Raw genomic sequence first — 15,611 nt, forward strand, 5'->3', positions numbered from 1 at the left:
GCTGGTCTACTTGCTGTCCAAAAATGTTTTCTCTCGCTTTATTTGCTGATGTGATGACTCTGTGTAATATACGCTGTCTAGTAGATTGCTGATGAAGCAAATGTGATGGTTTGTTTTATTATTTCAAAGCTATTTTGGGAAATCTTATCTACCTTGGGGGGAGCGGTTAGAGGAACAAAGCTATTGTTTTTAATCTTTTTTTTTTTTTTTTTAATATTAGTCAACGTTGGTGTGTTTTCTTGGGAAAATACAACGTCTTTTATTCACATATATATTTTTAATATGAAACCTTTCTTTACCATCCTCTTGCTCCCTTTCTCTCTCCCTCTTTTTTTAAGGACTTCAGGAAGATGCTGAAGAAAGAGGAGAGGCCGGTGCTCATGATGTTCTATGCTCCCTGTGAGTCCTTTCATTAACACACTTCTTAAGTAGCTCACTGTAAATGGGACAAGAGGCGCTCTTCTTCGCTCCACTTGAACGTTCTGTGATTGGAAGACGGCGTGCTCGAACAAACTCACACTCACAGCTGCCGTCATTGTCGGGGGAATAAAATATGAAAGATTGATGGTTTGAGATGCGTCATTTAAAGAGAGGGGAATACAGTATATGGAAGACATCGATGCATGTTAGTGATACTCCACAAAACTACTGTGTTTAATCAATGCTGTGATGAACTGTGGTAATCATTAATCAATACATCGCAACCAGAGGACGCTTTCTCTTATCAATTAAATATGCTGCAGACTTCTTATAGTCGCATAGAAGACAAAACTAATGAGTATTCTCATCCCTCAGTTACTGCAAAACTGTCAGTAAATTGTTTAGTTTTCAAAATACTTCCAAATTTCCAATTTCAAAATGCTTTTTCTTTGGTCAAAAACATTCAACTACGGTTGTCACAACACCACAGTTTCAGCTTTGATACAGTTCTAGTAAAATCAAACTATATCCTTATCTGTTTTGATTCCACAGCAACAAAAATAGAAGTCCTATGCACCCAATATTGGTTAATTTCCTGTTTTCAGCTTTCAAAAACCTTTAGGCGAAACTCCAACATGCTGTCTTAATTGCATGGGAAACGTATTTGTGCAATTTAATAGATTTTTATTTATTAACATTTGACAGTGTAAACCAAATTTCTTCAAGACAGAGACAGGAAACCGTGTCAATTAACCTTTTTTTTTCCACCCACTCGAAATAACTTGAACTCGAAGTAACCTGTAACCACACAAATTTCCGGGCTTTTTGTAAAGCAGAAGAAAGAGTCAAAACATGATCAGAGAAACCCAATATTACAGACAGCCTGTCAGGAGTTAGCGTTCTGTTATATTTGTCACTGAACATCCGAAAGATGTTGTCCCAAAACTTGCAGACGGTGCTCTCTCTCTCTTTTTTGCTTTCAGTAAAAAATTTGACTGAAGATTTTGTTTTGTTTGTTTGTTTCGTTACTTTGCGATACTTTCAATCATTGGAATAACAGAGATTTTCTTGTTCAAATAGTATCTGAGTATCTAACATTTTGACACCCTTAGTTTGAACACACATTTGATATTTATTATGGTATAAAATACAAAAACAATGCAAACCAGAAACCAGTGAGTCAAAATGAAACCTGTTTTTTCCTTCACCACCAAACATCAGAACCTTCTTTTGTCACTGAGGGGTGAATGTCCTCGTCTCCTGTTGTAGCTCAATAGTAAATCAAGTGCGTGGACTTTTCTTTGTATTCTGCTCAGTTATTATTTTGGTCAGTGCCTCTGAGTGCATCATCCTGTATCTCCTAACATCACACAGCACACTGCAAGCTGCTATTGACAAAAGAAATAACAATTCCCCTGGCAGATGATTGGACATCTTCTGAAATTGGTTCCGATGCTGTCAGAGCAATTGTCCCCATCCATTTCACGAGAATAACTTCACTTGTTCCGTTTTGGTTGCAGGGTGCGGCGTCTGTAAGAGAATGCAGCCCATCTTTCAGCAAGCTGCCACAGAGACCAAGGGGAAATATGTAAGTCTGCTGGACCCCCTTACCCCTACCCCACCCCTCCATGCACACTCGGCCCTCTGTCTTATTGTATTAACAGGCTCTGATCTTCAGCCGTCCCTCTCTGATGTTTGCAGATTAGATGAGATGTGTCAGCAGTGAATGTCTGGATGGTTGCTTGGTAATCCGCAAGAGGACGGTCTGTCAGGCGGGCCCAAATTAAAGCTTTTTCTTGGATGTGTTTCCTGGAAACTTCTCTAAAACAAAAAATTACAACACCTCTGCAACTTTTGCACCGTAGCTTTAGATTCAGCAGAATAATAACCCAGATGGCTTTGAAAGGATATTCACAAGCCATGATTCCTTCTCTGCTAGACTTAACTGTATCTGTATTTGTCAGGTTGCATCGACCCAGAGCAATCACAGGAGCCCATTGAAAAGCTTCGGAGTCTAGCAGAGAAATCTGTTCTTGATGATTTTAGGGCTCCATATTGTTTTCACAGGTTTATATTTAGTGACAGTGAGCACTTTAATGTGCTTTTCACTTGTTGGAGATGTCACCTGCAGCCACAATTAAGAGTTAATGTTGTTCCAGCTGAAGTTTACAAGCCTCTGTATGGATTTAAAGTCGGTGTATTTACTTCCTAACTTTTTCCCCCCTCCTGTTTTCGTCATGTTTTCTCCTCCTCCTGGTCTCATGGGTCCCACAAAGACCCATGTTGACAGTTTGCAGACAGGCAGCAGTATTACAGACACATTCAAACTTGGAGGGCTGCTCTGTTATTCCCAGCCATTGAAATGTTTTTAACATCGCTGGAGGAATGCATGCTAAACAACATCCAGAGGCCTTTGTGATCAGCTTGGGAAACAAAAGCTTTGTGTTCATAAACGCTTCTTTTCAAGAGCCAGAAGAAGAAGCATCTAAGAGATCTCTGCAACGAGAGCAGAGAGGCAGCTGCCTGAGTAGACACAGAGGAAGATTAGCAAGTTTCTTTTGGCTCACACTACACAGAAAAGGAGTGACAAAAAAAAGATAATTAACTTCTTATTTGCTTGAATACCAAGCGTTTGAGTAGCAAACATTTCAACCACTCAGCAGGATCTCAACAGTAATGCATGCAAGCTTCCTGAACGGATCACGGGCGAGTTTATGTGCGAGACGCTGGGCTATGTGTTTTTTGGGAGGGTGTCTGTTATTGCATGAGAATAACGGTGCTGCTGGGAAGTGAAAGGTTTGAATTGGGGGTCGGCCAAGTTGTTCAGCACATTTCTCACTTCTGTGTCATGGACACGGGGAAGTGGAAAGGTGATGTCTGAAATGTTACAACTCATCAGAAAAAGCTTGAATAACTTTCAGACTGATGTGGATTTGTTCTGATTGCAATCGTCTGTGTTTTTAGTTCAGTTCATTATTCTTATTATCATCGTTCATTCTCTTTCAGTTTCCACTTTGAAACCGTCAACTACAAAATACAGGAAATGGTTTGAGAACTTTTCCAGACATCATGAGTAGTCTGTTTCAGATAGAGGAAATGCAGGGGACCTGGTTAGGTTTGCAGATGTTAAATCTTTTTTCACAGTCATGCTTTCTTACCTACAAGCAGAAGGGAAGGCAGTGGATTTGTCATTCCGTCACAGTTGCAAGGTGTGACTTTACCTGAAACCTTTAAGCCACATTCCATTGAAATTCAGATTTTCTCATATTTCAGGATATTTAAGGGAATGCCTCATTAAAAATGTCTCCTTCTTTTTGGCCTGCACAATAAACACAATTTAAAGAGTGCATATTACAGTAGTTATAAATGACAGTTTTTGTGCTGTTCTTGTTGTACACAATAACGCCCTTCTGACTCCAGGATACATCCAAAAAGCAGTTTTATAAATCTTAACATTTTTATACTCATGTTTTTTCCAGTGCAGTCTCAATCTATCCTTGGAGTAATCCATCTTTTTGTTTCAGTGCCCTTGTGATGGTGACAAACCTGTTCTGATGTTTCATGTCCTTTCTCTTTCCTTTCTCTCTTCCTTTACTTTCCTTTAACTCCATGACAACTCAGACCTCATTTTACCTTTTTGTTTTGTTTGTCTTTTAAGATCCTGGCGGGGATGAACGTGCACCCCGCCGAGTTTGACGGCCTCAGGCAGGAGTACAACGTCAAAGGCTATCCAACCTTCTGCTACTACGAGTAAGTCGACTCCTCTCATCTGCCTCACTTTAGGCTCAGCCCTCACTTCCAAGGCTCCGAACATCAGAGTAGGGCCACTTCAAACGGCAAGTGCAGTCCAGCACTCTTAACACCTACAGACGGGATGGCAACAGACTTACAGCTCGCAATCGTGTCCCCTGAGGTTCACAACCTAATTCTATAAGGTGTGAAGAAGAAAGTCGTCTGGTATTCCCTTTGAAAAAAGTCAACTCCCAGGAGGGAATCGAGAGGATGTTCAGGGTGCAGCTGGGTGCAACTGTCAGATAACGGAGCAGAGCGAGAGCTGAAATGATGAGACCATAAATGTGGATGGACCTCATTTCTGCCAACAAAATTATGAACTGATTCCTTGTTATAGTTCTTAAAAAAGAATTCTCTCAAAGGAACATCGCTTTCTTCCAACTGCCCATCAATGACTGTTATCTAATGTTGTCTTCTGTGAAGATTTAAAGAATTACTGAATTGGGTAATCGCAGCGATACATAGACCATGATAACAACTCACCAGTGACACCACACACTTCAGGATTCTTTGGACCAAAAAAAATAGATAGGACAAGCCTTGAATCAGGCCACGCCCCTTCGATTCTTGGGTGGGGGGCAAAATCAGTCCTTAAATCGTCTAGTGTGGCCAGTTTTACCCTGATGTATTCAAGTTCCACAGTCAGGAGTCATGTAGGAGTCATGTAGTGACATGGTGAGCCTAACTGCAGGGAAATGTGTTCAGAATCCCATTTTGTAAATTAAGATCTGGATATTTGGAACCAGCGTTTTTATAATATTATCAAATGAGTCAAGACAACGATATTTTGCCCCACCTCTATCACTGATTACTCTAAAAACTAAAGGGAATTTAGAATGTCTGACTTGAACTTCTATTACGCAGTCATTCCTAAGTGAAGAAGTTTGTGTACGTCCGATCCAGACATCCCAATATAAAGTGTTCAAACTGAAAATGAAAAACTGCAGCTGCATGTGATTTGCTGTTTCTTCAAGTCCAACTGATAATCCTGATAATCAAGAGAAAACAGCACAACAGAGCACTGCAATTAAATCTTTATTTTGATTATCGCACAGGATTATACAACTCTGAGAAAGTTGGGAAAAGTTTTGCCAGTTTTTTCCCAGACATCCCTGTGTGTGTTTTGTTAGCTTCAGGAACCACACTGTGCCAACGAGGCTGTCCCATTAAAAAGATTGGAGGAGCCACGTTTTTGTGTGTGTGTGTGTGTGTGTGTGTGTGTGTGTGTGTGTGTGTGTGTGTGTGTGTGTGTGTGTGTGTGTGTGTGTGTGTGTGTGTGTGTGTGTGTGTGTGTGTGTGTGTGTGTGTGTGTGTGTGTGTGTGTGTGTGTGTGTGTGTGTGTGTGTGTGTGTGTGTGTGTGTGTGTGTGTGTGTGTGTGTGTGTGTGTGTGTGTGGGGCACTGTTGTCTGCCTGAAGTCTCAAAACCAGCTAACCTTATAAATAATTAATCTTCCAGACTTAGTAAAGGCTTTTAATAAACTGTACCGAAGTTTCTTCATCTTCAAGAACACCTTGAGGCCATGTGTGACATTGATTTAGCACCTCAATGTTTCTTTTTAGTGTTTTGTATGCTGCTGATGATGAGCCAATAACTTCAGTTTACTGTACAGCCGTAGTATCTCAATATGCACACAGACACCCAAACACACACAGTCGCATGCACAGTAGGAGCTGCATGTGTGACTGATGGTGTTTGATAATGCAGACCCCCCCCCCTCCAGCTAGAGCATCCCTGCTCTCCTCTCATATTTACAGTGTTGTTAACTTGTGTGTTGGTGCTCCCGCTTCGTTCTTCTTCCTCCTGTGCCGGCTTTATCGTTCCTATTCCCGCATTAAACACTCTCATCCCAGTCTGGCCTTTTAATTAGACCAGGACTGATTAAGTGCCTCTGTGGCTCTGTGGTAAAGTGTCAGCGTGAGCTCGCTCTCTTCCTGTACATGTGCCCCTTGTTTTCTTGTGTGCGCAGCTACACGCACACGCCCGCGCTTAGCTGAGCCGGGGGCCAGTCCGTTAGCTTGGAGCACATTAGTGTCAGCGCGGGGGTTAGCTAACGACCATCCGAGCCCATTGGCTTCAGTAATGAGCCCCTCACTGATAAACAGCAGCTAATCACTGCGGGGGAAATCGGCATCAACACCACTGGAGTTATCTCGCCTTTGCACCCGCTTTACGTCTAAGCATTCAAGGTCTTTTACCGTTTTAGTCCTGGGGATTAAGAAAGCTTACTAGCCAATACAGCAGCCCACCTTCACTTTCTATCAATTAAAAAAAAAAAAAACAATAACAGTGAAACTAAATCAGCTTCTTTGTCCTTGATTTGTCCTCTAAACCAAGAAGAAACACCCAAGGCTGTCAAGAATAAAACACTTCTATTCCACTTATCTTCAATTTGATTTTTCAAGGCTTTGGTGTGTTTTACAGCAGCAGATATAAAGCAAGCAAGTACAGAGTCGTTCCTAAATCTCTTTGATTAAATACCAAGCAGAAACTCTCCGCAGCAGCAGCAGTCAGTTGAGTTCACTCAAAATGCATGTTTTTAACTCCAAATCCAGTTCAGTAATCGTGGATCAGCATTTACAGAGTCTGCTCTGTATCTCTGGAGCTGTGGACTGCAGTCGTCACAACCCTCTGGTGTTTGCAGAGTCACACTGCCCAGAGCCAGTTACCACTAACACTGATCTTAATGCAGGGCTGATCACATGCCATCCCCTTCATTTAGTCGCATTCGACTCGATCCTGAAGAAAATCTGCAGAAGTTTTGAATCAATTCAGTATGTCGAGTTGTGGCGATGATTCAGGCTCATTTCAAATGGGGTCATGTGCATTTTAAAGCTTACCAAAAAAAAAACAAGGCCGAGGAACGAGTCTCAATCATTCTTCAGAGTCTCTTGTCAGCACTCGTAAAATATTTCCTTTTGGCTTGGAGCCATCTGTGTCTGACCCAGCTCTTTGTCCCAGAAACTGTGTTATGATAAGTTTGCTATGATTGTTCAGTATCCTGTCCGTGTTTCCATCACATTTGACCCTGGATTACTTGCGCAATGTCCGTTCTGCTGGAGGGACCGAGGAACTGCACCTCACGAGAGGTCGAGTGCCGATTGAGTTGTTTCCTTAGCATTAGGCATCAAAGACATTGAAGCACTGGAGGTCATCATGAAGTCTTTGGCCGTATATGTGGGATTAGATGTTCTTGTTTTAACCAGACAGGCCCTGATTTAAAGATAGAGGTTACAATGCTGTATTTAAGAGGCATTTATTTTAAAGGCACACCTCGGCTTGTCCCTGACTTAGTCGAACCTGATCCGTCAGATTTTGCTTATCATTGACTGACCGTCCATTGTTTTTCTAACTCATTAAGGTGACCCTTTAACCACATCACACATGTTCATTACAGAAGGCACACACACACACACACACACACACACACACACACACACACACACACACACACACACACACACACACACACACACACACACACACACACACTGACAGCCCAGTGTGTGCTGATTCAACCTCCACAGCAGCCACAATCTACGCATCTGTCAGACCACTGACAGAAACATCTTTTAATTTACTCATTAAAGATTTACTGAGCTCTCGGGGTCATAATAATCCACCAAAGACGGGTCCCCCACTATTCAAATCCAGTTCAAGATTTAATCCAAACACTTCACAACCATAAAGATCCACAGATTGCTTCACATTTACCTTCACTGTTCCACTGACCTTTTGATGACACCTCATAACAGCCAATGAGAGCCTTTATTGAAAGGAGGTGCCTCCCCCTGTTCTGTGGGCCAGTGGCACACGACCGTGCTCATGACTGACTGGTGTTTGTTTTTTTGAAGCTATTTGCATCATGTTTCCCCTGAATCAAAACAAATCCATTAAATTGGCACAGGTTAATTTAAGGGGAAGCTGATCGCTTGCTCGAGCTTCATCTGACTGCATCAAAATAATTACAAGATTTCCATAAATATATTTTTCATATTTATTGCAATAAATTCAGACTTTTTCTGTGTTTATTGCAAATGCTCATATGGCGATAATGATAAAATTGCTAATACATAGTTGACTGTCCTAATGACAATGACAGTCTTAACTGAAAGTCAGAGGCGCTCTCTGACTTTTATCCTTTTATTTAACAGGGATGAGTCTACATGTTTCGACTCAACTGAGTCCTGAGGAAGAACTTTGTTTATCAGGACTATTCAACTATTTATTAGCTATTTGACTTCTGTCCCCTATTCCTGAAGAGCACCTGATTCTTCTACATATTTTGACCCGGTGCAACACTCGCTATCCATTGATAAAATTGCAATTTATTGTGCAGCCCTATTTTTAGCAAGTTAACACAATAACGTTTTCTTTTTTTTGAACAAATTAGTATAATATATTCAGTGGTTTTAAAACTATTTGAATTGGTTGACATTTGTGTCCATTCCTGACAGTGAAGTGATCATCTTGTTTTGTGTTTTGCTGTCTTCCAGGAAGGGGAAATTCCTTTACCACTATGAGAACTATGGAGCCAGTGCAAAGGAGATTGCAGACTGGATGAAGAAGTGAGTATGAAGATGTGCATAGGCGTATAAGTTTGTAAACTTTAAGATGTTTGAGTTCAAGCTGATGGAAATTCTCAATGAATCTCCAACTCTCCATTCTACAATCAGTCGCCCACAATGACTACACAGCCTCTCCCTCTCACCTTGAATGTGTCTGCCATCACCTTCTCCTTCTTCCTCTGTCTCATCACACCTTTTCTTTTCCTCTCAGCATCCTGACTCACCTTGCCACTGTCATCAATCTACACCTGAACACCTCTTGTCCCATTTCCCTTTTCTCACCTTGGCTCCCGCTCATTGCCCATAACCCCTTTGTCTCCAACCACGGCTTGGCTCTGCTGCCTTCCTTCCTTCCCTCCTCCATCTCCCTTTCCCACTCGTGTCAGGGGCCTGGCTGGAGAAGCATTACTGTCCACGGGGCAGCGGCCAGAGGGCAGAGCTTTCACAGCTATCACAGGAAACGGAGCGAGACAAGCAGAGGATGTATTCCAGCTCCGCTCTCTTAGGCCCAGAGGCATAACAACTCCCTCCCCAGCCTCATGCTTTGACTGCTCTGCTTATTCAGGGCCCAGCTGTATGATTTAGGGGTGTATGCCAAGCTGGCAATCACGTTTTGACAGAATGGTTGCCATGTTTTAAATTGAGCAGTAGTAACACCTCATATATCAAAAATGTGATGAACACTGGTTATTCAAACACACACATTTCTCTTTGGCACCAACAAAAAAAAAAAAACTACATGGAGTCCCTCAGGCCACTACTTTTAGTTGAGTCATTTGCTTGAAAAAATAGTTCCCATATGTTAAAAATGTGGAAGAGTGGCCTCCTGCAAGCATCATCACATCTGCAATTTGTTGTGTCAGAGCCCCTTTTTTTTTTTTCTCCTCGAGATGTTGCAGACGAGGAAAAGCTGAAAGGGTTTTTTTTTTTTTTGTAGTAACTGCTGTTGAAAGGTTTTTGTTTTGTTTTGAATAGTCTGATTTGCTGCATTGTGTCCATTGTGCTCTTTCTGTAGCACTTTCCCACCCTTGCTGGATGTTTTGATGAAGTTTCTTTTTGTCTTCTCAAACAGCTGTCACAGTTTTTCTTTCCATTCCCTCGCTCACTTTCACCTGTTTCACCCTTTATAACCAGGCTAAATCATCGCTACCAGTGGCTTGTTTTATACTTTCCTCTGTGCCAAAAAGGAGCAATAGAGTTCTGACTCAGACAATTAATCTCAAAGCAGACTTTTAAAGTCGTAAAGTCCATTACTTTTCTGCATTGTATTTCATAAAATCTACTTGAGACAAAGAGCCAGCCTAAGGAGCAGTTTCAAGGCAATGAATGGAACCATAAGTATTGGTAAGAGTCAGTATCCTGAGTGATCATATCTGTCTTTGCAGCAGTGTAACTCCAATATTAAGAGAGAGCACAACTGGTTTGCTTGTTCAGAAGCAGACCAAGAGGAAACTTCTACACTGCTTGTGCTGCAGAAAACAAGCAAACGTGTCGTCTAATAGGGCTTTCACACTTGCAGAAATCTCCTGAAAAACCCGGAGGAGCTGCATGTGTGAACACAAACAGCCACATTTTTAGCTCGGACTTCACCCGCACTTTTTTCCTGCCAGACCCCTAGCGGTTTCACATGCTGGAGAGCATATGTGAAAAGGGCTTAATAGGCCTCAGTTACCTTGAGTCTCTTGATAAATTCTTTGTCTAAGCTTTTTATCAGAAAGATTAAAAAATAGTTGGATGACTTCCACTAAAAGATAAGTGACTGTGGGTTGTGCAGCATTTTCCGGACCTCTGCTGCTCGATTGGTCTGAGCTAACATCTTGAAGCTGCATGGCGCTCCGTACGTTTAACAGAATGTTTAATGTTGGGAAAGATTGCAAAAGAAAAAATGTTTGTCTTTAAATGTTTGTGTGCAGAAGGGCCAGAAATGTGCACTTGTTTATATCTGTGTCCACTTTTTCTTGGCATCGCAGCGCCGTGCTCCGTCATCGAGGAGGGGCTGCCTCAGTCCAGATGTGTGTGTACAGTCCAGATGTGTGTGTACAGTCCAGATGTGTGTGTATTTGTGAGGCATGTTGGGTGGAGTGTTCGCCGCAGCTGTATCTGATTTTTGTTCCATGCAGATTACACACCAGCTGGAAGGTGTCCGCTTTTTTTTTAAATGTCCCTCACCTCTGTACTTCCGGCCTCCCCTTCCTGTTTCAGCCCTCTGCCCCCCCAGCCGAAGACCCCTGAGGTGCCGTGGTCCGAGACAGACTCTGGAGTCTTTCATCTGACCGATGAGTCCTTCGACAGCTTCCTGGAGGAGCATCCTGCAGTCCTCATCATGTTCTATGCCCCCTGTGAGTAAAAAAGCAATTTTGTAAGAACTGCAACCGATGATTATTTTCATAATCAATCAATTATTTCATCCGTGTAATGTCATCATTTATGAAAATGAGTAAGAACTGAGAGCCCAGGTCGTCTTTAAATTGCTTCCAAAAAGTTCCAAAATGATTCTGTGAGGAATAAAGAATGACTGATTATTTTTTATTACATTCAATTTTTTAAAATCACTTCTCTGAGGAAGGAAAGAGGCAAATGGGCACATTCAGGACTTTGACTTTTTGTTCCGTTTCCAAACAAGAAGTTGAACTCCTGCGTCAGGTTAAGGCGGTCTCAGAATAAAGGAGAAGATGAGGCTGTTCCAGTCTCTGTTGACTTACTGGAGACAGCGCAAAAGCCCAAACAAACTACGCATCAGTCCCTCTCTAAAAAATGTTAGACTTCACTACTCCCCGCCCTGATTTGTTCAAGTACTAAACAGATTTATTAAAGTATTCAATGCAGATGTACAGAAGGCAAAGATAGTTGTGCAGACATCATTAAGTGTCTGTTGGTTTTGCATGTGCAGATGTCTTATTGAGGGTTATGTAGGTTTTCATTTACTATGAAAAAAAGAAAGGACTTTTTCTTATCTAAAGGATAAAGCTGGAAATAATCCCTAAGTAGTAAAATATGTTGAGCAGCTTCACATTCCTTCCTGCTGGGTCAAACCTTTTCTAGCACATTCTCTTGGGTAGAAGAGTTGTTTAGTCACACAAATAACATCCACTGTTTCACCCCAGAAACCGAACAACAAACCCAGTGACTAGCTCGCTGCAGTGACTTCAGCTGTGTGTATCACACGGGCTCATCCTCACAGCAGAATACTTCATTGTTGCCATATGGTTTACATAAGCACGCTTGTCATTTTTTATGCACGCACCACACTGCTGTTGTTACGCAGGACTTTGTAAACATGCCAGATTCTGTCAGTGGCAAAGAGATTTTTTTTTTTCCAGCTCCAGATCGTTCTGCTTTCGTCGAGCCCTCCTGCGTGTGAGGAAGCTGTCCGCAGGAGATTTAGCATGTTGATAAATGCGACCCAGAGCTCTAAAGGCATGCAAATAGATTCATCCCTGTTAGAAATGCAGTCCAACAGTAACACGACACAAACTGAATCATGTTTCAACCGTTTTTGGGCCTTTTTTTCTTTTTTCTTTCCTTCCAGCAACTTCTAACTGAATCACATCCTCATCCTTCCTCCTCTTCTCAATCTACATGCAGTAAAAATATATGAATAAATAAAATAGGGCCATTCCCTCTAGCGTAATGATGATTCATTGTCTTCATAATTTCTTTACATAGGGAGAGCTCTTAGACCTGCAGGTTGCTTGGAGCGCTGCACTTCACCCAGAGGGCAAACACACCTTCCAGCTGTTGAAGTGATTAAAAACACATCCTCAACACTCACACGCTGCAGTGGGATCCGCTACATCCACCAGCTCATTATTATCTGCCCCAAACTCAAATATGTTGCTCTAATATTTAAACTAAAAAACTGCCAGTTGGCAAGAAAAATGTAGTCAGTGGGGATTTGTGCAAGTCTGCTGAAAAGGTAAAGCCAAGTGACATCATTTCATTTTTCAGATCGGTCTCTTTGGAATGAAAAACAACAGTTCTGCAAGAGGCCCAGACGGGGATAGACTGAGAGGGGGGGCATGTAACGTCTTGGACAAGCTTTTGTAAGGAAGTAGTGAGATGACCTTTGTGTAACTAATGTCTTCCTGTAGTGTTGTAGTACATGAAATCGCTCTTGGTCTCAAGAGAACATGAACATTAGGAGTTATTAAAATTAACTATGCTTTCAGGATTTAAGGCTGAGCTACACTTTACAGTTCTCATGTTTGAACAAATTTCTAAAAGTGACCAATAGGGTACCTGTGCACAGTCTATACGTTCTCAGGTACGCATGGCTGAAGGAACATACCATTAAAAAAAAATCAATCAAAAAACTGTGGCACACTGAACATCCCTTTGCTGTGAGCAAACAATGTGTTTCACCTGTAGCTTCCTCAGGTTCACCCAGCACCTGCTTTTCATTAATACTTATAAAAGTCTTAAGGCAGATTGAACAAAGGTCATGACTCAAGTCAGCATGAAGATCATCCCATAGAAGTCTTTTAGTTAAACCAGGTGTGTGGTAATGCTTCACATGTAATGTAGCTTGTAAAGCTCTCACAAAAAGCATTCATGTTAAATTATTCAATTAAGCGTTGGTGCTGTGGTTAGCGCTGTTGCCTCACAGTGAAGAGTCTGCATGTTCTCCCCTTGTGTGTGTGTGTGGGTTCTCTCTGGGTTCTCTGGGTTCTCCGGCTTCCTCCCACAGTCCAAAGACATGCTCGTTAGGTAAATGATCACTCCTGGGTGTGAATGTGATTCTGACTGGTTGTCTGTCTCTATATGTCAGCTCTGTGATTGGCTGATTGGTGAACAGTCCAGGGTGTAACCCCGCCTCTGGCCCAATGACAGCTGGGATAATCTCCAGCCATCTGCGACCCTGAACGGGACAGCGGGTATAGATAATGTTTGGATGGAGAGAAGGACACTACTTTGGCTTTAATTCATAATTGCAAATTAATACTAACTTTGAAAGTTTTTATCATCAAAAGCGATGGATAACTAAGTTTATGTTGTTTTTGGCAGATATTTATACATTTTTATATTAATAGGTTATGCAAGCATGACATTATTCTGGTGCCTTAAATTTTACACCTAATATTTTTTTATGTTTAGCCAAAAGAGATAATTAACTGTTACAAAAAGTGCAGCTCACACAGGCGCTCCCAGTTATGAGGTTGATACTGACTATTATATCAAGTTTTCATTCTTCCTTTTATATGACCATTTAATGAATCATTACAGAGGCATAACACGTAATCGAGCCAGCTTTCAGAGATCATTTGTGTGTCATTAGTTGGTTTAATTATTCATCAACGTTGTCCTGGTAGTGGAGAACATGCTGGAGGGGACCTCTGTGTGGACACTGGGGGAAGTGGACTCATCCTCTCTGTCCTTCAGACATTTGTCCTGCACTTGACTCACCCTGCTGACAACAGCCAGTCACCCACCAAGCAAATCAAGGGCAGTTAGCTGAAACAAGCTACATCACACTCACACACACACACACACACACACACACACACACACACACACACACACACACACACACACACTCTCACAATCACCCCACACACGCATGCTCACACACACACACAAATGCAGTATTTGTTATGACACACATCAAACACATTTCACACCATGGCTCAACATTTATCGCACACAATTACACTGCAAATCTCTCTCTCTCTCTCTCTCTCTCTCTCTCTCTCTCTCTCTCTCTCTCTCTCGCTCTCTCAAACACACACACACACAAATGCCTGGCCTTGCTGCTTCAGTGCAGTTTCTTAATGGCCTCGCTGTCAGAGTGAGATTAATGGTCTCCCAACCACCACCATCAGCTTGCATTTCTGCCCCTCTCTCGGCGAGGCCATTCTCACCGTCCTCTGAGCGGCACTCAGCAGGGGTTGTTTGCGTTTAGTCTCTTGCGGCGGCAAAGCCTCCGACTGAACAATGCGTTTCCCAAATTGAGCTTGATTGTGTCCCAGACCAAGACAAAGTGCTGTTGGCACAGTGTGAGGCAAAATATTTAACGTAGAATATTGTGATCCAGCAAATACGGGGTGTTAGGTTTTATCCCTGAATGTTTGTGTTTGGCCTGCAGCTGGTGCACCAGAAGGATGGTACATCTGATTTTGAACATCCTTCCTGACTGGCCACTTAGTAAGTAGCCACAGGCTCAGTGTGCTGCTGCTGTCGACCAGCAGAGGATGACCTTACAGCACTCTAATGCTAACTAACTAACTTCTATACTTTTTGATGCCATGTGTGTAAAAATGGTTTCAGCATCCTTTTTTTAAAATGATGACGCGGTATCAAGAAGTACTGAAGCTTACAGAAAAACTACAAATCGTAAGTCATATTTTAATCCAACGCTGCTGAATGCAAAAGAGAGAGAGCAATGATGGTCTGTTCAGATTGACAGGTTTGCAAATACTGAAGTCCTTTTGGGGTTAGAGTTACATTGTGTCTCTTACAAACAGGCAGAAAGCCGAGGGGGTGACACTGTCCAAATGACACAAAATCATTGGCAAGGTTTGGTTACTGACGTGTTGCCAATGTATCTAGTATCATATCGAACTTTAAAATCTGGTGTCGTCGTCGTGACAGCCCTTCAGCACGACGGAAAGAAGACTTTTTTTCTGTTTTAACATCTATCAGTTCATATTACAGCTCCTGTGACGAGTGGGTAGTTTGTTTGTCCTCTCACTCTTAGCGCTTCTCCCCCACACTCAGTCTGAGTCAGCAATATTTCAGTGGATTTCTGTAAGCCCCCCTGCACACACACACACACACACACACACACACACACACACACACACACACACACACACACACACACACACACACACAC

General features: G+C 42.1%; 1 protein-coding gene across 1 annotated transcript in view; it reads left to right on the plus strand.

Moving 5' to 3' along the window:
- The window catches only part of pdia5 (protein disulfide isomerase family A, member 5), a 57,350-nt gene that overhangs the window by 20,362 nt on the left and 21,377 nt on the right, over positions 1-15,611 (plus strand). The window contains exons 7-11 of the mRNA XM_020651250.3: positions 339-399; positions 1,941-2,008; positions 4,079-4,170; positions 8,708-8,779; positions 10,982-11,118. Of these exons, the coding sequence (XP_020506906.1) occupies positions 339-399; positions 1,941-2,008; positions 4,079-4,170; positions 8,708-8,779; positions 10,982-11,118 (430 nt within the window). The remainder of the gene's footprint in view (positions 1-338; positions 400-1,940; positions 2,009-4,078; positions 4,171-8,707; positions 8,780-10,981; positions 11,119-15,611) is intronic.

The sequence above is a fragment of the Labrus bergylta genome, chromosome 13, assembly GCF_963930695.1.
Source record: "Labrus bergylta chromosome 13, fLabBer1.1, whole genome shotgun sequence".
NCBI lineage: Eukaryota > Metazoa > Chordata > Actinopteri > Labriformes > Labridae > Labrus > Labrus bergylta.